Consider the following 27,982-nt stretch of genomic DNA (forward strand, 5'->3'; position numbering starts at 1 on the left):
CATCCCTACAGTGAGAGTCAGGAGGAGAAGGACCAAAGAACTGTTGCTCCAGGAGCGTAAGAATGTCTGTTGTCGTCTGCCTTCAGCCATTCTGGAACCCCACAGCTCCTCCTCCAGCCAGGAAGGAAGAGCAGCTGCTCAGAATGAGGCTCAACCCAGAAAGGAGAGAAGAGTAAAGAACAATGAGGTACCTGAGATGCCAGAGCAGATCAGCAAGGGACCTAGCTGCCAGCAAGGGACTGGAGATGCCAATGAGGGACCAAAGATTCCAGTTTTTTCCTGTATAGGTGGCTCTTGGATCTGCACTAGTGCCAGCTCAGACGTGCCCAAAGCTAGGAGCACAGCAGAACCAGAAGGTTCTTATATATCTGTTTATTTTTAAATTGATTTTGTATTTTGGGGGACAGGGGAAGGAGCACAGAAGCCCAGTCAATGTGTGAAACTCATTGCCAGGGATGTTGTGAAGGCCAAAAGTATAAAAAAAGAATTAGATAAGTTCATAGAGGATAGGTCCATCAGGAGCTCTGAGCCAAGATGGTCGGGGCACAATCCCATCCTCCAGGTGTCCCAAAACCTCTAATTGCCAGAAGATGGAGTGGTTGACAGGGGATGGATCATTCAAAATTGCCCTGTTCTGCTCATTCCCTCTGAAGCATCTAGCACTGGCCACTGTCAGAAGACAGGATATATTGGACTAGATGGTCCGTTATTATTGTCTGACCCAGTATTGCCATTCTGAAGTTCTTAAGCCTGAGTTATGAGCTTGCTGGAGTCAGTGAAGTGTCCTTTAGAATCTACTATAGTACACTCTTGCTATAACACCCTCGAGATGGGATCTAGGGACCAGAGATCCAGAGTCCTTGCAGTCCTGGGGCCATGGCCAGGGACAGAAAGAGTCTGTCTGGCCCCGGGGCAGGAGGAGCTGTGAGCTCCCACAGTGGCCCCACTACCCCGCGTCTTTTGCTATAATGAACCCCTGGTTATACTGAACAACCGGCTTGGATTCCTAGAGTTTTGTTATGTGAAGGGGCACTGTAGGTGATGCAGTGAAAAGCTGAGTAAGTAACTGAAGAGCCTTGCAAGAAGTCCAACAAAGAACAAGAATCTCTGTGTACCAGACCAGGCTACTCCTTGTAGCCTGGATGCACACAATGCTCTATATAGCTAACATGAACCCTGGCTGCTGGACTCTTAGCCAGCCCCTGCAGAAACAACCTGAGTGCCCTTAGCTCATAACGAAGACTTGACAGTACTGCACAGTATTCAAAAGTTGCACCAGTTTATCTAAATTGTAAGAAGACACCTTTCTTCTTAGTGTGGACACAGCCAGTGATGCCATCCTAGACACAGGATTTGTCCGCTTCTCCGGCAGACATTTCTGTGTTTTTCCCTACACATGAAACACCCTTTCTGAGCTTGCCTGCAGTGCCAATTAATTCTTCACGTTCAAATCCCTCCTTGCAGGCTCACTGCTATCATGATGATACTGGAAACTAGCCAGCTATCCTGGCAGGGTAACAGGGTATCTCTTTGATAATGCAAAATAAAAATGGAACTCCTTTCAGTTAAAGATATTTTTGTACTCTCAGGACATCACAGTCTGGCTTCTTGAAATTGTACAGCTGGATCTTCTGAACTGCACCTGAGTTCCATCCAATCTAAATGCCAAATGAGGCAGGGGTCATGAGGCTGGAATATCTGCATGTACTTAATGAAGTTAAAGCCTTTGGGCATTATTGTCCAAAACATTACATCTGTAATTGGAAATATGCCCTGAACTCAGTGTAACAGCTGTTGTGCTATTTTCCTGTCAAAAATAAAGTGAGAAAGAGATACGACTTACCATGTCCTGAAGGTTGTAAATCCAGATTCCATATCTGGAAACAAGAGTGCTAAACACTCCAGAAATTGCTGACAAGTAGATTCTCTTTACTTTGTTTGTTTAAATTAATAATTTTCTAATTTTGCTCACTGTATCTTCTGTTTGATTCATGCTGCTGTACTCCTCCCTTGTGATAACAAACTGTGCAAATAACTCATCTAAGACATTATCAGGGTCTCTTCAGAGAATTTTGATTAACTCTTTGCGTTTGAGTAGAACTGAGTGTTTATCACTAGTGGCTGATGCTATCGAATTACATGCAACTGCAATAATTAAAAAAAAAAAAAAAAAGGTTTTTCCTAAGCTGCAAGAAATAGGTTTTGTGAAGCCTGGTCTCCATACAGTATTTGTACCAATTTAACTGTGTCACTTAAGGAGTAATTTTTTACTGATAAGAGTTAAATTGGTGCAACCGTTAGTGTGGATGCCATTTGTGACAAAGCTCTGTCCTTGCCTCCACGGGTCCCGCGTTTCCTGGAGGATTTCGCGAGCCTCAGAGGCTCACTGTGACCCTCCACGTAACCCTTCTCTCTCTAGAGGCAAGGGTCACAGTCTACTGAGCCATTTTCATCATAAGCCAGCGAGGGAGGCGAGGAGAAGGTACCCTCCCCTGCACAGTCTCCGTTGTCTTCCAGTCTCAGTGATGAATCAGGGGACAGTTAAACCAGTACAATGGGGAGCAGGGGGGACAAAGGGGCAGGGAGTTCAGGGGGAGGGGTAAAGAATGGGGGGGATTTAGGAGAGGGCCATGGTTGGGGAGGGCACAGTTTACATGGGTAGGGAAGGGGGAACTCCAGAGAGTGGAGAGAAGCAGATTTGAGAGAAGGTTGTGGGGAAGAAAAGGGGCAGGATTCATGGAGCCAAGGGGAAGGGCCCTGTGGGATGTTGGGAGGGATCAGAGGGGAGAAGAGAGTTCAGAAGGCAGCAGATGTGGGGGAGTCAAGAGGAGGGAGGTTAGGAAGATGTACAGGGGGAAGGAGCAGCTCAGCATCAGTGAGGAAATTTAGTGAAGGGGTTTTCATAGGGTGGCACTTCTCAGGCCTTTCCCAGGCCCCTGGCTCTGGCAGCTGCCACTCCCCCATCAACCCCATCTGGGCCCCTCTGCCCTGGGCAGCGAGCTCTCAGGACAGGGCTGTTTGCTTTGCAGCCTCAGCCCCCTGTTGATTCCCTGCCCCAGAGGAGCTGCTGCCCCATCCCCCTCAGGCGGAGCAGTTCTCGGCTGACAGGACAAAGGGAGCAACCGGCGAACAAGCATCCATGAAAGGACTGGATTGCTACCTGCTCCAGGGTGGGGGGACATTGCAGCCACTGGAGGTGGCAATAGACCAGAGAGTTTAGGTCAGTCCTATTCCCTTCCCCTGTGATGCCTCCCAGGGATACCCAGGGCTGTGAGTCACTTCACTACCACCTGCCCTCCGGGTGAGGAAGCCTTGTCGGTGCATGCCAGGGGGTCACTCCCCAACACAAGCACTCCCCTCTAGGCCTCTGCAGGTCTTGCTCTCTTGGTATAGATGAGTGATAAGCACACACCAACCCTCGAGCATCTCTCTGGAGTGTCCAGCCCCTGAACCACCAGACCTGGTGTTCCCAAACTGCATCTTATCAGTTACACCACACTACACAGCTCCATTGAATACTCCGCACTCAGACTTGTTCACACAGAAAGCAAGTATGTTTATTTAACACAGGGATTCAAATGATAAGAAGTAGAAATATTAGAAACAAAGGGTTACATATAAAATAAAATCATGACATGCATAGTCGACCCTCAACTTGATTAATAGGACATTGTCCTGTCATAAGAGCAAAAGCTTGCCCCAAATCCTTCCAGCCAGGTGTGGCTGTGATCTTCTATTCATGAGACAAGCACGCAGTCCTCTTGTCTCCTCAGTGGGAAGATTCAGAGTTTGTCTCTTTATCTACAGTTCTCGTCTAAAACTCCATTGTGTGCGCTTGGAGGATAATTCCCGCTGCTTGTCTTTTCCTGTCCAGGACACTCTGCGAGCACTTGATTAACATTTTGCTCAGACTGTAAATGGGTGCCCATTGTGAACCATACAGTACTCAGCGAACATGCAGATAAACCGATAAACATCTCTTGTCTGAAAGAAACCTGTTTTTCACCTTTTCTCACCAGTCCCAAGTCATAAACCTTAAGAACATGATTTTCAGTCTATATACATAACTCCTTACATGTTATCTGTACATACATTTTGCAATGATTAAGATGACCAGTGTGACACAGGCTTTCAGTAGAGATGTGGTATGATACTCTTTGGTGAACTAGTATGTAGATATCAGGCCCAGGGGATCCCTGAAATCCTAATGCACCCCTGTGTCCTCTGCCAGTTGGCACCAAGAAGTCCCTGGGTCACACACCCCCATCTGTGTCCCAGTAACACTCATGCTACTGACCAGGGAAGTCCCTCAGAGTAGAAGAGACTGGGATAAAGGGGAGCAAGGCTCAGGGTGGGGAGGACTGAGTCCCAACCCCGCAGGGTCTCAATTACTCTGTAGGGACAGCTCTGCTCTGGTGCTGCAGGAGCTCAGGGTGAGAGCTGGGGTGTCCTCCATGGGTTCAGGCAGGGGCTCATTCACTGCAGGGAGTCAGGGTGTCCACAAGGCACTAAGTGCTGTCCAGGGTATTTATTAACCACCCAGGAGAATGGGGCCAAGGAGCATATGGGGATTTGCCAATGATTCTGTTTTTTGGGAAGGGGAATTGTGGTGAGGCTCCAGGGAAAGATGATTACTGGCTTGTGCAATGGCAGGGGCTATTTGGTGCAGATGAGCACGAGGGGTGGCCCCTGGGGAAAGACACAGAAAAGAGAGTGACACTAAAATATCAGGTTTCAGAGTAGCAGCCGTGTTAGTCTATATTCGCAAAAAGAAAAGGAGGACTTGTGGCACCTTAGAGACTAACAAATTTATTTGAGCATAAGCTTTCGTGAGCTACAGCTCACTTCATCGGATGCATGAAGCTCACGAAAGCTTATGCTCAAATAAATGTGTTAGTCTCTAAGGTGCCACAAGTCCTCCTTTTCTTTTTACTAAAATATCAGGGACAGAGATCGCAATAGCCAGAGAGGATGGGAAGAGGGAGGGGTGTTGCCTTGAGGACACTAGAGGGAGCCACTTCCCCATCCAGCCACCTTCTCAGGCCAGCAGTTGAGAAAGGGGACATGGGCAGGGAGAGCAGCGGGGGTCCTGGGCTGGGGTGACTGCAGAGAGTTTGGGCCAGAAATGCTATTATTGATTATTTTTTATCTCTACACATTTCAATCAATGTCTCTATTTTTCTTTTATTTAATCCTCTTATTTCCTCTTTAACTGTAGAAAATCTTCCTTCTGGGGCTAAGGTTTAGCTGCATCCCTTGGGGACTGTTCCAGCAACTCAAAAGAGACCTTCTATTGACTGTGGGAACTATGGCCAACCCAACATTCCATAACAGATAAAAAGTATCTTTTCCCCAATTTTTATTCCATTTTCACATCCCAGTCCCTTAACTTGCTATCAGTCTGTGACACACTCTAAGACAGTAAGTGGCTGAACTTGGGGTCTGGGGAAGGTCTAACATGATCCTGGATGCATAAGGTGCTGACGCCATGGGAGTTGAGGCGGGAACTTTGGGGAAGGCAGTGGGATGGGGGCGGGACAGGGGTGGGAAGAGGCAGGGCAGGGATGAGGCCTCAGGGAAGGGATGGAGTGGGGGCGGGGGGCAGAGGGGGGTTGGCGCCTATGCTGAGATGTAAAAACAAAGAAGTATCAAGGAGGATTAGGGAGATATTACTTCTGTATATGCCAATGGTGAGACCATTACTGGGACATTGTGTCCAGTTCTGGTGTCTATCGTTTAAAAAAAGTGTGTTGGAAAATTGGAGAGGTTTCAGAAAAGATCTGCAAGAATGATTCAAGGTTTGAAAAAACCTGCTTTATACCAAGAGACTTGGAGCTCAATGCATTTACTTAACAAAAGAGAAGGTTGATCATGATCTATAACTACTAAAGAAGAAAATAACAGATAGTAGAGGCCTCTTGAGTCTAGCAAACAAATGATAGGTTTCAGAGTAACAGCCGTGTTAGTCTGTATTCGCAAAAAGAAAAGGAGGACTTGTGGCACCTTAGAGACTAACCAATTTATTTGAGCATAATCTGATGAAGTGAGCTGTAGCTCACGAAAGCTTCTCCTCAAATAAATTGGTTAGTCTCTAAGGTGCCACAAGTCCTCCTTTTCTTTTAGCAAACAAATGTAGAACAAGATCCAATGTCTGGAAATTGAAGTTAAATTGATTTTTAATTGAAAATAAAATTCAGCTTTTACAGTCAGAGTAACTGATCTGGAACAGTGCATTGGTAAATTCATCATTATTTGGGGTTTCCTTCTAAAATATCTGCTCTTCTTAGTTCAACCACAAATTACTTGGTTTGATAACGAGCTGCTTCTTACCAATTATGGATGAATAATTTCTTCCGCAGCAGGAATTATTGGACGGAATTCTCTGGCCAGGTGTTATGCTGAAAGCCAGACTAGCAGATGATTATTGTGGTTGCTGCTGGCCTCCCTTGAAATCTAATAATTTGTTAGGAAGAAATTTCTGTTGTTCCACAACTGTCCATTCAGCGTTCCTTGAATCTTCTTATGGAGTATCTGGTGTTGCCCACTCTCGGAGACAGGATAGTAGACTAAATGGTCCACTCTGCTCTGGTCAAGTGTGGCAGTTCTTATGTTCCTAGCAGTAATTGTATAGCAGTCACTCTGTACATTGTATCATAAGTTGTCATGTGACATGAAAAATCAGAAACCTGTCAGCTCGACTTAGAAGCTGTGAAGTGAACATGAGGTTCTGAGACTTAAAAAATACAATACAGAATATTTTGTAATATGCCATTTTTTAAAATTAAGGAAAGTTTCAAATATTTAAACATATGTATATTCCATTTCAACAGGCTCTCACCATGTTTTTATTTCATGTTAAAGACTTCTTTTAGGCCTTCCTGTGCCCGAGTTTCAGTTATTTTTCCCCAGTCTCTTGGGAGATCTGCTGGGTTAGCATTATAACGGTTAGCTAACTGGTGATTGAACTTCTGAAAAATAAACTTCCAGTAATCAGAAGCCTCAATGCTGGGATCTGGCTGAATGCGCCAGTCTGGGTAATAGATGCGATAATCTTTGTAGGGATGACGTTTCCCTTTTGTGTCTGAATTTCGGAATGAGTTCTCAGAAACCACTTCAGATGAGCATATATCATAGACAAGTTTTTGTGTATCAAGATACCTGTAACCGCATAATCCTTGTGGCCGATGCACAGATGCAAAATGCTCCTTGTGGTCACTGCCTCCTGCTTCACAGGGGACTTTACAAAATGGACACTGCTTCCCACAGCCAAACACTTGCTTGAAGATCTCATCCTGGGGTTTTAATGACAGATTGGAGAGTTTGGCCTGAATATCCAAACCACCAAATTGGAGTAAGATTTCTTGTTCCAGATCCAGAAGAAAAGTTTGAATATTAGCACAAAACTGGCCTGTTTTTGCTGTGTTTTTAAACTGTATCCCAAGTAAGTTGTCCTTGGAAATGACTAGGTCCTGCTGCAGCGCTTCACAAAAGTTGTTTAAAAATGCTAAGACTGTGGTATTTTTTCCATTTTTGGAGCTTTCCAGAACTTCCCTCACTTTCTTTACTATTGTAGATAGAATCTTTTTCTCCAACTCTCCCAGACGCTTAGTCTCCCTGTAATGATCCATCATCCGTCTCTGAATCCAGGTTTTGACAAATTCTTCATAGTTTTTCATATATTTCACATAGTTATCAAAGTTCATCTCCTCCAGAAGCTTTTTCTGTACAGTGAACTGGAAAAAGGTCCGGCTGCCATATTCAATGGACTCTGCCTTGTTGAGAATGTCATCTACTATCTCTATTCCTAGCCTTTTGTTGATATAATCCACCAAGGCAGGTTTGAGACACTGATAACAGAAATCCCTGGCCCTTGTTTGGTTCTCATCTTTTTCCAAATACAGGTCAGTAAAGGTGGAGAAATACTGAGGTTTCAGCTTCTCTAGACGACACTGAGGATCATTTTGTTGGATAAAATCTTCATGCATCTTCTGAAATCTCCAAGCCGCCTCCCCCAAAATATGAATTTTCAGGTCAACTTCAAAGCAAGCAGTAGTGCCGAGTTTTTTAACATCCTCCTGTTGGAGCCTCTCATTGATCATGTTCAGCAGTTCCCTGCAATGGATTTCATCGTAGTCCACTTTGGAATTTACCTTTTCTTCCGAGTATCTTTTACCCTCTTCTATTAAGGATTTAGCAAGTTCTTCTGCGTGAACAGTTGTTTCACATTCCCCTGTGGACAAGAGTTGTTTCATAGTTTTGATCCATGCTGTATCTATGTACTTGTTTTTCATTCTGAAATTGTTAATTCCATGAAACAACAAACTACCTAAATCCTGTAGCTTCTGCCTGACGGCACTCCCTCGATTTGCCAGGTCCTTTCTCAACTGGGACTCCATCTCTCGATAAACTTCACGTTTCTGTAAGCTGCTGAACTTCAACTCTGACAGTGTTTCTCTCCACATGTTTTCAAATTCTGATTTCAGTTCCTCATGCTCTAGTTTATGTTTTTTATTCCTACATTCATCCAAGACCCTGTCAACTTTCCCTTCAATTATCTGCATGTATGAGGTCTGGATGTTTTCTGTCTTGTGCTGGCCTTTTCGAATTCGAATTGCTACCTCGCACTTGTGCTCGGAGTAGCTCTCAAGTTCGTTTTTGAGGCTGTTTGCACTCCTGATAAAATCTTCTCTGTACTTTTCTATCAGGTGCAGATTCGAAACTCCACTTTCAAAATAATCTTGTAAATTATCCAAAACTTTTTGTTTCTCGTGCTGCAGTTTTTCCTGTGCCTCATTTTTCAACATGGATAAGGCACTAGCCTGTAGTTTCTCTGATGTCTGATTCTGAATGACAGTTTCCTTTTCAGATACCCAGAGATGTATCTCTTTGCGGAAATGCCACTCCCACTCGGAATACTTCATAGACAGCTGGTTATAGGCTTCAGCTACAAGGCTGTTTCTGAAACTGAAGATGAAGTTCTCGTGTTTTACAGCATTCCACAGGCTCTCCACCCATTTGACAAACTGGGGAATGTCCTTAGGGGCTCTATTACGTGACTGTTTCTTTATAAAATCAAGCAGGTATTTCTTTAGCTCACACACCCTCTCACTGTATCCCATGTTCACTGGAGCCATGGGAGGGACTCCATGCCACAGCCCAGGGATGTACCAGTTGTGTTTCTCTGCATCATAATACATGAACATTTCACTTTTTTACATTGTTTTTCCATCCTAGCTGCAGCTTTGGTCATTTCATTCAGCTGCTCTAGGAGGTGCTTCCTGTCCCTCATGTTTTGTTCATGCGCAGACACATCACTGACATTCTGATGCACAAATTGGCAGTTGGCTTTTTGCCCTATTTCCTCCATTCTGAGAAAGGCATGGACCGCAATTTGCAGAATATCCTTCATTTCAGTGGCATTCTCCATGGCCATGTTAACGATGGTTATGTCACTTAACTCAATCACCAGTGTGGCCAGCTCATTGTCATGTTGATAACTATCCTCCAGCAGGGCCAGTTCAGGGGCTTTCAAGCCTTCTGTGTCTATCACCAGGATGAAGTCACAGCCCAGTTCCTGCTGAAAGTTCTCTGCCACTTTAATGAGCATCATGAAGGCTCCCCGCGTACATCGGCCACTGCTCACTGCAAACTGCAGGCCGAACATGGTGTTGAGGAGGGTGGATTTCCCAGTGCTCTGTACTCCCAGCACTGTCAGAACCACCATTCTGGACCTTCCCCCCAGCTTGGCATGGAACTCAGTCAGAACATCTGTCACCCAATGCAGTGGGATGTTGGATGAATCTCCATCTAACAGTTCCATAGGAAACCCTTCCAGCATCAGGTCAGCTGCTATGCCTGGGAGATGGATGAAATGTCTTTGGCATTCTGCCTTGTCTCCTTCTTTAACCATTGAGCATTCAGCTTCATAGAACTGCCCCAACTCATGCATGAAATGCTCAACCCCTAAGGAAGTGGTAGATATTAATTTATCCAGCATAGTTAGTGCTTGTGGGTCATCTCCTGCCATTTTACTTTTCCCTTTATATTGATCCCGTAGTTTAAAAAGATTATCTCGAGCAATGTGATCCAGGCTAAACTTCATCCATTTCAGGAAGTAATGTTTCTCCATTAAAGGCAATTGTTCTATTCCATTAATAAATTTAATCAATCCATCAGTAAGGTCACATTGATTCTGCTGTCTACGTAATTCCAACCGTTTCTCTCTCAGTTGACATTTATAGTCTTCAGTGGCAGTCTCCCCTTGCCTTCTCATTCTGCACAGTTCTTTTTCCACTTTAGCCAATTTTTCCCAGAGATCCCCCTGCAGTCTCAGCATTTCCCTCTTGTACTTTGCCACATCTTTTATTTCCACAGTGATTTCTCTCGCCCGCTTGCTTGCACTCTGGCATTCCTTACGGTCCTCATCTACCTGGATTCCTAGTTCACGTGCAGTCACAGCCATGGCTTCCAAATTCATTCTCTCGGGAGGTGAACTTGTTATGCTTTTTATTGTATATTTCAGTTTTTGAACAAATCCTGCATTATTTGTGGTGCTGTCTTTCTTCAGCAGTTGCGATTTGCTCAGATTCAGCACTGGAGCCAACTTATTAAGGAATCCCAATGTTTCCTTGGGATTTCCATTCTTGCAGTTGAGGATGAAGTAGTATTTAGTGGCTGATCCCTGCAGGGATGATAACAGCGTGTATTGTCTCTCACTGATGCTCTCAGTAACTATGAACACTGCTGAGGAGACCACTGTTAAAAAGCTGAACTGCAGCCAGTGAGATTCAATGTCTCCACGCAGATTTGTAGCTGCAACGGGTTCTGGGAAAAGATCTGAATTCTCCCTCCCAGCAGGGAAATACCAGGAAATCTCAACCAGCCCATCTGCGATTTCCCGAGGGACATTCCCAGAGTCCATGTCCCGATGGATAAAGAAATCGTGGTGCTGCTGGGAGGGGCTGAGAACCTCATTGAGGAGTTTGGACTTGGAGAAGCTGCAGCTCCCCAGCCGCACAAAGGAAATGGTTGGCATTGCTGTGAGCACCAGGCTCTCCTCTCTGAACCCTCTGCTCTCTGCCAGGGAGTGCGGCCTCCACTTCCTCACAATGTCCCTCATGGCCCACAGCAGTAGGGTGCACTTGGGAGTGTTGATGGGAGGTAGCAGCAGAGGGAGGGCAAACTGGCACATGGACATTTTGGACAGGATCTCCTGCTGTAGGAAACTGTCGGAGCAAAGCAGAACGGCACAGAGAACATCGAGGGGATGTAGAGACTCTCTGATGTCAGTGTCACTAAAACTAAAAACATCTCCACCTGCAATCTGTGCCTCCTCACTGCCTCCTTCATCATCATATGCTCTATGCACAAGGCTTGTGTTTCTGGCTGTCCCATTCAGAGTCATTAGTTTCCTCAGGAAATGCCACGGTAAATCCCCTAACATCTGAGGAGTCCAGTTTTCTATACTTTCTGAGCCAATTTCCAGGACATGCTGCAGCCTGAGTTTTGTGCTTTGGTATTCCTGCAGGTTTAGCTGAGAAAGGAGTCCTTGAAAAGCTTTATTTTTCTCTGTAAAACAAAATGAAAATAGGATTCTCACGACTTTCGGAAGTTAGATATTCCCAGACAGAACATTTTTAGAGATGGAATTAATGATGTAAAATCTTAATAATTTAAAAGGAAAATTCCATTGGTGGCTAGTAATTAGGGGCTAATGGAGTTAAAGCTAATAAACTAATCCCCCTCTTCTATTTCTTTAACTAACCTTTACAGCAGGGCTTCTCAACCTTTTTCTTTCTGAGGCCCTCCTCAACATGCTATAAAAACACCACAGCCCACCTCTGCCACAATAACTGGTTTTCTGCATATAAAAGCTGGGGGCAGCATTAGGGGGTAGCAAGCAGGGCAATTGCCTGGGGCCCCACACCACAGGGACCCCCACGAAGTTACATTGCTCAGGCTCCAGCTTCAGCCCCGGGTGGCAGGGCTCAGGGAGCTGGGCTTCAGCCCCATGCAGTGGGGCTTCAGCTTTCTGCCCTGGGCCCCAGCGAGTCCAATGCTGGCCCTGCTTGGAGGCCCCCCTGAAACCTGCTCAAGGCCCCCTAGGGGGCCCCAGACCCCTGGTTGAGAACCACTGCTTTACAGCATATACTGTTCTTTTCTCCCTTCTCTCCAGCAGCCATATGAGGGAACAGTGGGGGGTCGGGAAGGGGCGGAAGGAGAGTCTGGCAGTGCTCCCCCCACCTTCTTTACAGCATCACGGTAGAGGGCTGTCTCTGGAGGGAGGGGCTGGTGGGACTGGTGCCCTCATCCCTTATTGGTACATGCAGACTGGAGCTGGAGGTGTAATTTCAAGCTGGAATAGACATAGGCATGCTAGCTTTGTTTGATCTAGTGTGATAAAAATACAAGTGTAGCCACAGTGGCGGGGTCGTGGGATGCCCGCGTACAATCCCATCTGAGATCCTATGTACGTGCTCAGGAAGCTAGCCCACACCACCGCAGCTAGCGTCTACCTTTAGTGTGCTCGCTTGATCAAAGCTAGCGCGGGTATGTCTGCCCAAGCTGGAAATTGCACTTCGAGCTCCAGTGTAGACAGGCCCTAAAAGAGCTCCTCTCTCCACTGAAAGTATAGAGCGTTGCTGAGGTCAGAACATACATACACGCTGCCTTTTCAATCCTCTTGGCACAGAATCAGAGTAATCCTAGAGTGTGAGTGCAGGTACAGCCCCCGTGCAAAGCTCCATCCCACCTCAGGAGCAGCATGCGGGGCCCAAATCGCAGGAAGACGAGGGAGAGTGAATGAGCAATCGTCCAAGGTGTCACTTTCCTGGTAGGGACCTGTGACCAGGAAGCAGTAGGCCCATGACACAGTGAGGTGAGTGAGCAGTGAAAAGAGTGGCAGGGAGGCCTGTGACAGGGAGGTGGGGAGCAGGGCACATGGATTTCTCAGCTCTTTATTTTTCCCAGGTGGGAGTAGGGCGTGAGAAAGCCGAGTGGTAACTGTCTGCTCATTTTCACTAGGAGCAATGATAGGAGTTACAGCATTAGGAGCTACTGAGAGGAGCAAAATGTATTTATTGAAGGAGAGGAAAAGCCCCAAATTGATTAGTTGGTTAGGTGATTTTATTGGGACATCAATCCAATCAGGAAGCAAATGTGGGGACAGGGGTGCAAGGAGAAGGGGTAAAATTGTAGAGAGGTTCTCACATTGTTAACTGGGTTCTCTCTCAAGGCAGATGGGTCATTTGTGAGGCCAGAAATTAACTTGATTTGTATCTGTTTTTTTAGAGAAGGTGTTACATGGCATTATATTTTATTGTTGGATTCTGGTTTTTAGTTTGCTGGTCTTTGCACTCACTGTTACTCCTTGCTAGGTCTGAAACTTCAGAGTCATGTTAAGATGCAGTTAGTCAGAGGAGTGTCAGTGGAGAGCCTCAGCTCTGTAAGTATGCAGGGGATTTGTGTTCTGCAGTAGCAGAGTCTCCTTAATTGTGTATCTCTGATGGCCATCCAACTACAGACAGTGGGGGGGGGGGCTAAATCATAGACGATTAGGGTTGGAAGAGACCTCAGGAGGTCATCTAGTCCAACCCCCTGCTCAAAGCAGGACCAACCCCAATAGATGTGTATGTGTGTGGGGAATGGTAATTCACTGTTCAATGCATGTTATCCACAAAGGGACTTTAGGCGTTGCAACACTCAGCATTGCAACACATAATTTTTAAGCGCCCTGCTGCCCACTGGACTCCTCAGTCCCGAGCTAGGATCCCAGGCTCCCTATATAATGCATGGGGAGAGTAGACACCTAGAAATGGGATTCACAGAAGTCAGCATGCTGAGCCAGGAACCAAAATGAAATACTGATGAAAAGGGTGGGACCTAAGCCCTGCCCCTCAAAGGTAATTAGATACTTAACTCTGGGCCAGAGAGAGATGCCTATATCTGCTCAGGATTCTCAGCTGTAAACCCTCTCCTGAAGTTAGGCTCCTAAACTAGGTCATCCGCTGAGAGACCCCACCCCATTATAGCCAAAAGCCTGCTGGAGTGTGGGAGATCCAAGTTCAAGTCCCTCCTTGAAATCAGCCAGACTGGGTTTTTGAAAAGGGGCCTCCCACATCACAGGCGATTGCCCTATTGAGTATTCTGGGGGATGCATATTCCATCCAGCTCAAAAGATCACCAGTCTGGTTGCCCTGGGCTGTCTTTTGTGCAAGGCTTGAGCCAGCAGGCATGCTCTGAGAATGCTACCAGATCAGACTCCACAGGCTAGAAAGGTGGGGCAATGTCTAGCTGAGAATCCCCAGGCTTGGGGCTGCTGTCCCATCTGCAGCTCCTGCTGGGGCTCAGGGCTTCCACCCTGTGGCTCCTTCCAAGGCTCAGGACACCCATTTTTCAAATTGGCCAGGGCCTCTGGGCATGGGCCCCATGGGCCCATGTGTTAATCCTCTACTGACTGTGACTTGCAGCTAGGAGCCCCTGGCTGGCGCGCTCCCAGCAGCACTGGGGGGAATCGAACCCACCTCCACCTCTAGGAGTCTCCTCCAGCTGCAACAGTTCCGTGATACTTCACCCCAGCAAGGCTCAGGCCTTGTCTACCCTACTAAGTTTTGTCGCCAAAAACTGCCTTTTGGCGACAAAACAGTGAGAGCGTTCACACTGCAATGCGACTTTTGCTGGGAAAAACGTCTGGTTTCGGCAACAAAAAATGTCCACCCTAAGAGAGAGTTTTTTCTTTCCCCCTCCCTTTATTGTTGACAAAGAGCCAGCGTAGACACTGCTGTTTGTTTTGTGGACAGAACTGGCTTCCGCCAGTATCCCACAATGCCAGTTCTGATCGCTCTGTTCAGTGTTTTGATTTCTGCTGCCCTGCAGGCATGTGTCCCTCCCCTTTCAAAGCTCTGAGAAGTATCTGACAGCTGAGTGTGCTGCTCTCTTTGGGGAACAAAGAACAAATCATTGGAATGCTCCTGTTCTGCCCGGCACTAGGAACACAGCGGCAGGCAGACTGCTGTCACTGGTGGGGGGCAGTACTGGATTTATAATGGTGCCAAAGGCACCATGGCACTGGGTCCGTGCACAGCAGGGGCCCCCCCGGGCCCGGCACTCCACCTCCGCTACAGCCCAGCAGCCGCAGTGCTGGATCTCCTCTCCAGCCCCTTCCCCGGACGACCTGGACCCTGGACTTCTCCTCCCCCTGCTCCCGCCCATCGCTCCTCCTCTCAGCTGTCCGGCTGAGGGCTCCTTTCGTCTCCCCACCACATGCCTTGCCGCTCCTCCGGGTTGCCGGTGATGGACAGTCTGCCGCTTCAGGCTCCCCTGGGCTCAGGAACCCCAAAGCCAGGGGCTGTCAACCAACCGCCCGGAGTGGAGTGGAGGGGATGGAGTCCCTGCTTGCCGCTCAGCTGCTCTGCAGCAGAGGAAGGGTGGGGGGCTAGGACCAGGGAGAAAGTAGGTACCCGCTCTATGTGGGTAGGTGTGTGGGTGGGATCCTGTTTACCCCCTCCCCAGCTCTGCTGCGCTTGCGGTTTACCCCTGGTCCCTCCCTTGCTCCAGGGAGCAACCCTAGCTCCTGCCCCGCTGTGCTTTTGCCCCCCCGCCCCTGCCTTGCTCCAGCTGGGGACCAATCCTCCCTGCCCATGCCCTGCTGTGCTCTTGCCCCTCGCCCAGAGGAGGATTTACCATAAAACACAGGGTGCCCTGGCACAGGAACCCCCCAACAACAGGGGGCCCCAGGGCTGGGCAGCTGCAGGGGCAGAAGCTTGATCCTGCTGGCTCCTGCTGCAGGCTTCACCCGCCCCCACTGGCAGCCAATCTCCCCCCTCCCCGAGCGCGCCACATCCCCTCTCCTCCCCCACCCTCCCAGCACTTCCCCTGCCTCCAAACAGCTGTTTGCCAGCGCTCAGGATGCTCCAGGAGGGAGGGGGAGGAGCAGGGCTGTAGCGCACTTGGGAGCAGGGACTTGGTGAAGGGCTGGAATCTGGGCAGGACGGAGCAGAGGTGGGGCCCTTGCACTCCCTCTACACATACGCCCCCAGCCCCACAACCCCAGCCCCAATTTATTCACCCCCTTCACACACAGGGAGCCCCCTGCCACCCTCCCTGACTCCAGCACCCCTTCACACACCGCCCAGCCCCCGCCGCCCTCCCTGACTCCCGCACCCCCTCACACACTGCCCAGCCCCCTGCCCTCCCTGACTCCCGCACCCCCTCACACAACCCCAGCCCTGACTCCTGCACCTCCCCACATCCCACTCTCACCAAACAGGAGCTCCTTCACCCCCACCCCACATCCCCACCTGCACCCCTTGCACCAAACAGGAGCTGCCCCAAGTAAGCGCTCAACACCCCAACCCCCTGCCCCAGTTCTGAGCCTCCTCCCACATCCTAACTCCTGGACAGACCCTGCACCCCAACTTTTTTTACATTTTGTTTAATAAGCACTCTTATCCAAAGCACTTTACAATAGTTAGCTAATGGTACAAACAATATTTGGAAAGATCATTAAGTGATCCATTGAGACCCTCAGCAATTTTCAAGTGGTCTGTGGAAAAATAAGTTAGACTACAAAAACAATCAAGGTACCTCACTTTATTTTCATTTTCTTCCTATTTCTTATAGGAGGACAATGAAGAACAAAAGAATGAACAGCGGGGCCGGGCGGGGGGGGGAGATAAGAGAGAATGTTCTTTTTCTTGGCTGGGTCCCAAGGGGGGGGCCCAAAAATGAAGCTGAGCACAGGGCTCCACTAACTCTAAATCCGCCACTGTCCTGCCATATGAAAAAGCTATATAAGATGGGGAGTGACATCATAAGGGTTCTTCACTCCCCACCCAAGAAGAGTCTTGGAAACACGCAAGAACAAAGACTGAACTGGGGGAAGCGCAGGACCCAGGCTAAAGGGATTTCTAGCCTGTGAAGGAAACACCTGGGGGGTTCTAAGATGTAAAGCAAGTGCAGCTTGCCCCTTAAGAATCTTCAGCCTGCTTGTATCATCTCTTAGGGTGAGAATCTGCTAATTCATATCCAGTATATTTAGTATAAGAAGTTTAGTTTGTGTGTTTAGTTTATTTGCTAGGTAATCTGCTTTGATCTGTTTGCTATCCCTTATACTCACTTAAAATTTATCTTTTGTGGTTAATAAACTTGTTTGTGGTTTATCTAAACCAGGGAGTTGGAGTGGGTGTGTCAAGGTTCCTTCCCCATTCTGAACTCTAGGGTATAGATGTGGGGACCTGCATGAAAACCTCCTAAGCTTACTTTTACCAGCTTAGGTTAAAACTTCCCCAAGGTATAAACTATTTTACCCTTTTGCCCTTAGACTTCCACTGCCACCACCAAACTTTATCTGGGTTCCTGAGAAAAAGTAGTTTGGACACATCTTTCCCCCCAAAATCCTCCCAACCCTTGCACCCCACTTCCTGGGGAAGGTTTGGTAAAAATCCTCACCAATTTGCATAGGTGACCACAGACCCAAACCCTTGGATCTTAAGAACAATGAAAAAGCAATCAGGATCTTAAAAGAAGAATTTTAATGAAAGAAAAAGTAAAAGAATCACCTCTGTAAAATCAGGATGGTAAATACCTTACAGGGTAATCAGATTCAAAACATAGAGAATCCCTCTAGGCAAAACCTTTAGTTACAAAAAGACACCAAAACAGGACTATACATGCCATTCAGCACAGCTTATTTACCAGCCATTTAAACAAAAGGAAATCTAACGCATTTCTAGCTAAATTACTAACAAGTTCTAAGACTCCATTCCTGTTCTGTTCCCAGCAAAAGCATTACACAGACAGACAGACCCTTTGTTCCTCCCCCCTCCAGCTTTGAAAGTATCTTGTCTCCTCATTGGTCATTTGGTCAGGTGCCAGTGAGGTTATCCTGGCTTCTTAACCCTATATAGGTGAAAGGGTTTTACCTCTGGCCAGGAGGGATTTTATAGCACTATAAACAGAAAGGTGGTTACCCTTCCCTTTATATTTATGACATCATGTCTTATTTCCACAGCCCATCCTCTCATCCTGCCTCTTTTCTCCATCCATTGGTGAGTGCTGCTGCTCCTCCCTTTTCCCTTCGCCATTCCCCTGGTGGCTCACCTTCTGTCCTCTCCTCCAGCTCTTCTCTGGTGTCTCCCTTAGAGCCCTGGGAAACAGCTAGGAGAAACAGGATGAAATTTAATGAAAGAAAAGATTAGGCTCAATATCCAGAAAAACTTCCTGACAGTGAGACCTATGAAGCCGTGGAATCATCTTCCTAGGGGGAAGGTTGGAGCCCCATCACCTGGGTCATAGAAAATTAGGACTGGATAAACACTTGGAGAACAGACAGTATGCAAAAATACTAGGCGTCTTCAAGTCTCCCTGCCAGAAAAATCCCCACCTGTTCCTGGCTGTTTTTGGTCTTAGTGATGCTTTCGTTTTGTTTCTCTGTTTGAAATGTTGCTAGATGCTAACCTCATCTTTGTAACAAATGCATTTGCTGCTGGTTAAATCTTCCCTTGGGCCTTGTCTCTACTAGGAAAATTAAAACCATAGATCAGCACCAATACAGGGCAACTGGTTTTAGCAATAGAGGGGGATGTTTTTTCAGTTTGCAGTCTGGTAGCAGGCAGTGTGTTGTGAGAGAAGCAGAGCCTTTGATGAAAGCTGAGCCCTGATTAGGGGGCCAGGCATCCCTGATTAGGGACCCTATAAAGGCAGCCAAGCAGCCAGCGGCACATGAGCAGCAACACAAAGCCAAAAAACAGAGCTGACAACAGGGAAGTTTGAGAGGGAGCTTGTAAGGGGAGTTTGCGGGAAGGGGTGTGTGTGTGTTGTTGTTGTTTTTGACAGGTGCTGAGGAGGGAAGGCTATGACAGCTACAGAAGCAGCCACGGTAGGGACCCAAGAAATGGACGAGACAATGAAGATGAGTGATGTGGAAGCTGCAGGATTTATGTCATTCTGCGGAGGGTACCTGAAAGCTGCTTCCTTTTTATGCCTGCTAGATTTGATTGAAGAGCGGATCAGAGGTTTGGAGATGCTTTTAGAAGCCATGGTTGAGTTTCAAAGAGGATTTGAGCAGAGGATGGAAGGAAGGTGAGAGGAAGCTGAAGAGAAAAGTCAAGACTCAATGCAAGCTAAATTGAAGAGCTGTGAATGTAGGCTGCTAAATGAGGAGAGTGGCCAGTGGAAGCATGTGACTATGAAAACAAGGCAGAGGAAAAGACCAGCTAGCGAACAAGAAATAGAGCCGAGGAACAGGTTTGCTGAGCTGGATAAAGGGGAGAGGCAGGCAGTAACAGAAAATGGATGGGCAAGGAAGAAGAGAAGAGTAGCTAGTCACCCACAAGAAGAGGAGAAGAGTCAATGGAGGTAGCCAGAGTTCAGAGCCCCAGGAGGAGAGAGGAAGACTTGCCAAAGATTGCAAGTGAGAACAGAAGGCAGGGAGACTTGCAGCCAGAGGGATCACAAGGGGGAAGGCTGGAGAATTGAACCAACACCAGGAAGAGAGAGGTCTATGTGACCGGGAACGTCCTACTAAGAAGACAGGCCTGTCACCGGAGCTGATCCAGAGAACAGAAGGCTGTGCTGTCTGACAGGAGCTAAGATATGGGATGTGGACCTGAGGCTGAAGTGGATCCTAATCGGAACAGGAAAGAATCCATAAGAACGGCCATACTGGGCCAGACCAAAGGTCCATCTAGCCCAGTATCCTGTCTTCTGACAGTGGCCAGTGCCAGGTGCCCCAGATGGAATGAACAGACCAGGTAATCATCAAGTGATCCATCCCCTGTCGGTCATTCCCAGCTTCTGCCAAAGACAGCCTAGGGACACCCTCCCTGCCCATCCTGGCTAATAGCCATTGATGGACCTATCCTCCATGAATTTATCTAGTTCTTTTTTGAACCCTATTATGGTCTTGGCCTTCACAACATCCTCTGGCAAGGAGTTCCACAGGTTGACTGTGCAATGTGTGAAGAAATACTTCCTTTTCTTTGTTTTAAACCTTCTGCCTATTAATTTCATTTGGTGACCCCTAGTTCTTGTGTTATGAGAAGTAGTAAACAACACTTCCTTGTCTACTTTCTCTACACCAGTCCTGATTTTATAGACCTCAATCATATCTCCCCTTAGCCATCTCTTTTCCAAGCTGAAAAGTCCCAGTCTTATTAATCTCTCCACATAAGGAAGTTGTTCCATACCCCTAATAGTTTTTGTTGCCCTTTTCTGAACCTTTTCCAATTCCAATATAATCCACTGATTGTCCTCCACATGGGAAAAATTATGCTGCTAGATTCTCACTGGAACAATTTTCCCTATGACTGGAGAATTGCAAATATAGTACCTATATTTAAGAAAAGAGAAAAAAGTGATCCAGGCCTCTTATTTTAACCTCAGCTGTATGCAAGGTCTTAGAAGAAATTTTGAAAGAAAGAATAGTTAAAGACATAGAGGCAAACAGTAATTGGGATAAAATACAACATGGTTTGCAAAAGAAAGACTATGCCAGAAGATAACAGATTTTCTAGACAAAAGAAATGCAGTAGATCTAGTCTGCCTGAATTTCAGTTAGGCATTTGATACAGTTCCACATGGGAAGTTATTAGTTCAATTGGAAAAGATGGGGATTAATATGAAAATTGAAAGGTAGGTAAGGAACCAGTTAAAGGGGAGACTACAATGGATTGTACTGGAAGGTGAACTGTCAGGCTGCAGGGAGTTTACTAGTGGAGTTGCTCAGGGATTGGTCTTGGGACCAATCTTATTTAACATTTTCATTAATGAACTTGGCACGAAAAGTAGGAGTGTGCTAATTAAATTTGCAGAAGACACACAGTTGGGAGGTATTGCCAATACGGAGGAGGACTGGAATATCATACAAGATCTGGATGACCTTGAAAACGGGAGTGATAGAAATGGGATGAAATCTAATAGTGAAAAGTGCAAGGTAATATACTTAGGGACTAACAACAAGAATTTTTGCTATAAGAAGGGGACATATCCCTTGAAAGTGACAGAGGAGGAGAAAGACTTGGGTGTATGGATTGATCACGGGATGACTATGAGCCACCAATATGATATGGCCTTGAAAAAGGCTAATGGAATCCTAGGATGCATAGAATCATAGGACTGGAAGGGACCTCGAGAGGTCGTCTAGTCCAGTCCCCTGCACTCACGGCAGGACTAAGTATTATCTAGACCAGGGGTTCTCAACCTTTTTCTTGCTGAGGCCCCCTTCAACACCAGGGCTCGGCGCAGGAGGCAGGGAGTGCAGGGCTCTGGGCTGGGGGACATCCTTGGGCATAGGCATATATTTACTTCTATTTCGGGGTGGCAAGGGCTGGCAGGGATCAAGCCAGCTCTGCACAGCAGGGTCCAGGGACAGCGTGCCCCCTCCACCCCCTGACTCACTTAGGAGGCCACCCAGCTGTCTGGGTAGTGGGGGGATGCAATAAAAAAAATATAACTCAAAGGGGGGACTCAGTTCAAAAAGTTTTAAAACATTTCAAGGTGCAGGCAGGGGAGTAGCTAGGGGCTGTGTGAAGTGAGGGAATAGCTCAGGGTGCAAGGAGGGGATAGCTAAAGGGCTGTGTATGGGAAGGGGGTAGCTCAGGGTGCAGGGAAGGGGTAGCTTTGGGCTGTGTGCAGGCAGGGGATCGCTCCAGGTGCAGGGAGGGGATAGCTAAGGGCTGTGTACAGGAAGGGGGTAGCTCAGGGTGCAGGGAAGGGGTAGCTATGGGCTGTGTAATGGCAGGAGGGCTCCCAGTGCAACTCCCAGCTTCAGGGGGCAGGTGTTGGGGCTCCCAGCTTCAGCCCCCCTGGCTTGGGGTGTGGGTGAGGGCTGCTGGCTTCAGCCCTGCGCCGCTCCCGGCTTCAGCACTGGTGCTCGCTGTGCCAGGTTTCAGCCCCGGGGCTCTGCAGCCCCCTGAAAGGGCTCTGCAGCCCCTGGTTGAGAACACTGATCTAGACTATCCCTGGCAGGTGTTTGTCTAACCTGCTCTTTAAAATCTCCAAGGATGGAGATTCCACAACCTCCCTGGGCAATTTATTCCAGTGCCTAACCACCCTGACAGTTAGGAAGTTTTCCCCTAATGTCCAGCCTAAACCTCCCTTGCTGCAATTTAATCCCATTGCTCCTTGTCCTATCCTCAGAGGTTAAGGAGAACAATTTTTCTCCCTCCTCCTTGTAACAACCTTTTATGTACTTGAAAACTGTTGTCATGTCCCCTCTCAGTCTTCTCTTTTCCAGACTAAACAAACCCCTGTCTTCCCTCACAGGTCATGTTTTCTAGATCTTTAATCATTTTCATTGCTTTTTGGACTCTTTCTAATTTGTCCACATCTTTCCTGAAATCTTTGAGCATAAGTTCTTTGAAGGGGTCAACAAACATGTGGACATTTCTTTCCTGAAATGTGGCGCCCAGAACTGACCTTGCATCAGGCGAGATATTTCCAGTCGAGACAGGGAAGTGTTACTGCCATTATACAAGGCACTGGTGAGACCTCATCTGGAATACTGGGTGCAGTTCTGGCCTCCTGTGTTTAAGAAAGACAAATTCATATTGGAAGAGGCGCAGAGAAGGGCTACTGGGATGATCAGAGGACTGGAGAACCTACCTTAGGAGAGGAGTCTTAAGGAGCTTGGCTTGTTTAATCTAACAGAATGAAGGCTGAGGGGAGATATAACAGCTCTCTATAAATGAATCAGAGGGCTAAACACCAGGGAGGGAGAGGAGTTATTTTAAGTCAAGTCCTAACGTTGGCACAAGAACAAATGGATAGCCAGTTTATATCAATAAGTTTAGGCTTGAAATTAGATGAAGGTTTCTAACTATCAGAGGAGTGAAGTTCTGGAACAGTCTTCCAAGAAGAGTAGTGGGGGCAAAAAAACTAACCTTGTTCAAGATTGAACTTGATAAGTTTATGGAGGGGATAATAGGATGAGGTTGCCAACAATGGCATATGGTCAGCCACGACTGCTATTAGCAAATATCTCCAATGACTGGAGATGGGACACTAGATGGGAAGGGCTCTGTGTTATTATAGTGATTTGTTTCCCAGGCTGCTGGATCTCACCCACATGCCCAGGGTCTAACTGACTGCCTTATTTGGGGCTGGGAAGGACTTCCTCCCCAGGTCAGATTGGGAGAGAAACTGGCCTTTTTTTTTTTTTTTTTTTTTTGCTTCCTCCGCAGCTTGGAGTCACTTGCTGGTCTGAAGTCTTCAAATCAAGATTTGAGGATTTCAGTAACTCAGCCAGAGGTTCTGGGTCTATTACAGGAAGGGGTGGGTGTGGTTCTATGGCCCACAATGTGCAGGAGGTCAGACTAGATGATCATAATGGTCCCTTTGAGACTTAAAATTCTATGAGTCTATGTAGAATCAGGCATTTTTACCATTTTTTAATACTTTTGCTCTGTGTAGGATGCTTACAAGTAATCAGCCAATTAATGATGGGTAGAAGGAGCAGCAGTCAGTGAAAACTGATATATAAAATCATTTGGAGCCATCTAGGTCCTGTTCCAAAGAACGCAGCTGGGCTGCTGGTCAGTCAAAGATGTGCAGTTCTCAGGGTGTGTCTTCACAGCACAGTTAGTTTAAGTAATAACTTGCGTGTTACCCCAACTAGACTCTTGTCCACAAACAAGAATCTCTAGCTGTAGTTAAGTGTAGATTAAACTCAGGTTAGCTACCTTGTGCGTGTGTGTGCATGCCGCTGAAGCTCCAGCTAATAATCCAGTGTTACCTCTCAGCAGCACCTAATCCAATCGCTCTGCTACTCAAATCGTTCTGTGTTACTCCAGTGTTGTTTTGAAGTGTGGTTGCTCTCACTAGAGCTAGGCTAGCTCAAGTGCAGTAACTTGAGTATACGAAGTCTAGCTAACTCTTGCAGTGAAGATAAAGGCCACAAAGAACTCTGCCATCAGAGATGGACGGCTGAGAGATGTGCAAAAACCAGTACCCTCCAAATATCACAGGTGGCATGGAGGGGAAGGTTGCACCTGAGTAGCTCTGAGGAACATGGCTTCCACCTCCTGTGCTCCTCTGACAGCAGCACTGGCTGGCAAATCACAGATGGTTTGCCAGTTGAAAGAACAAATCTCACAAACCACACGTGGGTTGTCAGAGCTGGACTTGCAGCAGGAATGGTGAGGGTATTTGGGTGAGACTTGGGGAAGGGGATGCTTTAGAACTAGTCTCTATGTACTCTCTATGTCTCCATTTTTTTCCTGATTTTCAAATGTAAAGAGAATCATTCAAAACAGTTAAGGTTGATAAGGACAAACGCCACCCACATCAAAACCACAAAAGCAATGAAATATTGAGTAAAACCATACAAATGGATCACCAGCAAGTATTATCTGGACCACAGCTGGAGAACCACTGCAGCAGTGAATTTAAATGTTCAGACATAACATTTCATTCACAAGACATCTAGATAGACGTATGTGTAGTGCTGGGGAGGAGCCGGTGGTCATGGTACATATAGGTACCAATGACATAGGGAAGGATAGGAGAGAGGTCCTGAAGGCCAAATTTAGGCTGCTAGGTAAGAGATTGAAATCATAAGAATGGCCATACTGAGTAAGACCAAAGGTCCATGCAGCCCAGTATCCTGTCTACCGACAGTGGCCAATGCCAGGTGCCCCAGAGGGAGTGAACCTAACAGGTAATGATCAGTGATCTCTCTCCTGCCATCCATCTCCACCCTCTGACAGAGGGAGGCTTGGGACACCATTCCTTACCCATCCTGGCTAATAGCCATTAATGGACTTAACCTCCATGTGTTTATCCAGTTCTCTTTTCAACGCTGTTATAGTCCTAGCCTTCACAACCTCCTCAGGCAAGGAGTTCCACAGGTTGGCTGTGCACTGTGTGAAGAACTTCCTTTTATTTGTTTTAAACCTGCTGCCCATTAATTTCATTTGGTGGCCCCTGTGGGAACAAGTAAATAACTTCCCCTTATTCACTTTCTCCACACCACTCATGATTTTATAGACCTCTATCATATCCCCCCTTAGTCTCCTCTTTTCCAAGCTGAAAAGTCCTAGCCCCTTTAGTCTCTCCTCATAGGGGACCCATTCCAAACCCCTTATCATTTTAGTTGCCCTTCTCTGAACCTTTCCTAACGCCAGTTGTGGCAAAATACCTTGTTCACCTCAGCAGGCTCAGTCCTTTTTAGACTTGGAGACTTAGGTTTGGGGCAAGGCAAATCCTTATAGGTGGCACAGGGTCCTGCTACTCCTCTCCTCAGTCGGTCCCTTGTGCTTGTTTCCTTTCCCTTCTGGGGAGCGAGTGCAGCCTCCCTACTGGGAAGGTCTGGTGTCTTGCTGCAAACAGCCTACTGGCAACTTCCCTGTTCCCCTCACTCTCCCTCTCCTTCCACCCCGGGGAGGGTTTAAAAAGGTCCCAACTAGTTGGAGTCAGCTGAACCTAATTGGTTCCCTAGCAACCCCTTTTCCAGCTGAACCTTATTGCCCCCTGGTTAGCTCTCCTCAGTGGATAGGGAGGGGCCTTTTAATCCCCTGGGACTAATTACTACCCCGCCCTTTGGAGCGGTTTGTCCTGGGTTTACCACACAGTATATCTTTTTTGAGAGGAGGGGACCACATCTGTATGCAGTATTCAAGATGTGGGCATACCATGGATTTATGTAAGGTCAATAAGATAGTCTCCGTCTTATTCTCTATCCCTTTTTTAATGATTCCAAACATCCCGTTTGCTTTTTTTGACTGCCGCTGCACACTGCATGGACATCTTCAGAGAACTATCCACGATGACTCCAAGATTTTTCTCCTGATTAGTTGTAGCTAAATTAGCCCCCATCATATTGTATGTATAGTTGGAGTTATTTTTTCCAATGTGCATTACTTTCCATTTATCCACATTACATTTCATTTGCCATTTTGTTGCCCAATCACTTAGTTTTGTGAGATCTTTTTGAAGTTCTTCACAGTCTGCTTTGGTCTTAACTATCTTGAGCCGTTTAGCATAATCTGCAAACTTTGCTACCTCACTGTTTACCCCTTTCTCCAGATCATTTATGAATAAGTTGAATAGGATTGGTCAGCCATTGTAGACACTGTAGAACATCACTCCTGTGCTGAGCAGAGACAAAGTGTTAATGAACATGCATTCCAACATGCCGTGCTCATCACAACCAAACCTCCACACTGCACTCAGAGACAGAGCTGCACTGCACTCAGAGTTTCGACGTGTGTACTCAGGGAAATGACCTGTAGGATTAGAAGACTCCCCAGTGAGAATGCTCAATCATCACTCCCCACATATTTAATCTTCGCCTCATTGAAGTCTATGGCAAAATTCCCATTGGTTTCAATGGCCCAGGATTTCATCCTCGGTGTAATATCCCCTTCAATTTAGTGGACAGCTGCATTGGGCAGTATCTGTGCTTGGGCTGAGTTACTCATGGTAGAGAACGTTGCACTAATCCACTCAGAAAGTCACCCAAGGTATGGACTACGAGAGAGAAGTCATGTGAAAGACTAAGAACAATCTCCTTTCTGTTCCCACATCTTCTGATGTCCTCACCAGAGAGCAGTGCCCCTTCAAGACTATAATTTTATCCTGAAAGAAAAATATGGCTGCATTTCAGATTCAGAGAATCAACAAGTTGACTTGTGCAAATTTCTGCCTTGGGCAAGGTGACCTGAAAAGAGCTATTTCCTGATGTAACTAACAAAGGGAGATGGTTCTATTGTAATAGTAATAATGTTCACTCCTACCTTCTGAGAGAGGCTGTCTTTCTTGCTATGCCAAACATAAACATACTTCCATCCTATACTTTGAAATCATCATTTTGGGAGAGGATCCCTGTAGCACTTTGGAGCTCTGATCATCAAGACAAGCACAGACAGACTCATTAAAAATGACCGTATTTCTCTTGGGGACACAGGATAATCACATGCAGATGCATTATCTTGAAAAGTTGTGCAAAAGTTTTTGCCACTGCGGGGATATGGGCTCTGTGGCTGATGTAGAAACCCATCCCCTGCGTCCCTGACCCAGCGCCTGTCACACGAGGCAGGTTGGAGCAATCCAGGGGAACGTCAAGGTATGGCCAGCCTGCATTCTTTTGTGGCAACACTGTGCTGGTGTAATGATCCTGAGTAGGTTTAACATCATTCTCATCATTGATTGCCAAGGGGCTGTAACAGTGTGGCGGAGAGCATGACTTGGTCCCCAGCGTGCAGCATCCCTGCTCCAGCAATGGTACCTGCCATGTTCCATCCTCTTTGCCAGCCCAGGGTGCTACTTGTAATGTACGATGCTGGTTTTCCAGTGTATTTGAACTCTGGGAGCATGACCTTGTGCCTGTGAAACTTTGCAGCCCAATTAAACGTGACTTATGGATGGTTCTGAACAGCCACCTTCCGACCAGGTTGGAGTCTAGAACTTGAAACACTAGGAAAGCTGGTGGGTGCACAAATTCAGTGTTCCCGTTTGGCCCTGTTGTAGAGCAGTCTCCTCCCAAACCCCACTCCTCCCCTGCTCATGACCTCCTCCCAAGCATCCCCTTGTGGCCCGAGTCTATCTGCAGCACCCTGCCATCCATCTCTCCCTCCTCTGGGCTCTACAGCTGCACTCACAACAGATCAGTCTCGCAGGCCCTTCCAGGCGGGTTTTATTTATTTTCCAAGAGACAACAAACCAAAAGGAGAAGAACAGCATAAGGCAATTTTGCTGCTGGGCTTAGTCTCTGCTCTCGGGGTCTTTCCTCCAAGGTTATTGCCAAACTCTCTGTCTCTAGCCATCCTTGCTGCTCCTTCCTTTCTCTGCAGCTCCTGCAACTCTCTCAGACACTTTCTCTTGTGCTTCCTGCTGATCAGTAAGAGAATCCGCTGATCCCTGTTCAGGTGGGCCTTCTTAGCAGCTAGGGTTGGCTGAACTCAGGCCTCAAGTCCTTAAAATGACAAGCCACCCCACTACAGGGCTATTTACAGGGACAGGCCATCATCAACAGTCTAGTCCTTTT

General features: G+C 47.0%; 1 protein-coding gene across 1 annotated transcript; it reads right to left on the reverse strand.

Annotated features, from left to right (window-relative positions):
• Nucleotides 1–6,845: 6,845 nt before the first annotated feature.
• On the reverse strand, nt 6,846–27,230 carry LOC141989332 (up-regulator of cell proliferation-like). The gene is given in 4 exon segments (XM_074955846.1): nt 6,846–9,202; nt 9,205–11,601; nt 18,100–18,156; nt 27,224–27,230. Coding segments are annotated over 4 exon segments (4,818 nt in total).
• Between the last annotated feature and the right edge of the window lie 752 nt (nt 27,231–27,982).

This window comes from Natator depressus, chromosome 6 (assembly GCF_965152275.1).
Source record: "Natator depressus isolate rNatDep1 chromosome 6, rNatDep2.hap1, whole genome shotgun sequence".
Taxonomy (NCBI): domain Eukaryota; kingdom Metazoa; phylum Chordata; order Testudines; family Cheloniidae; genus Natator; species Natator depressus.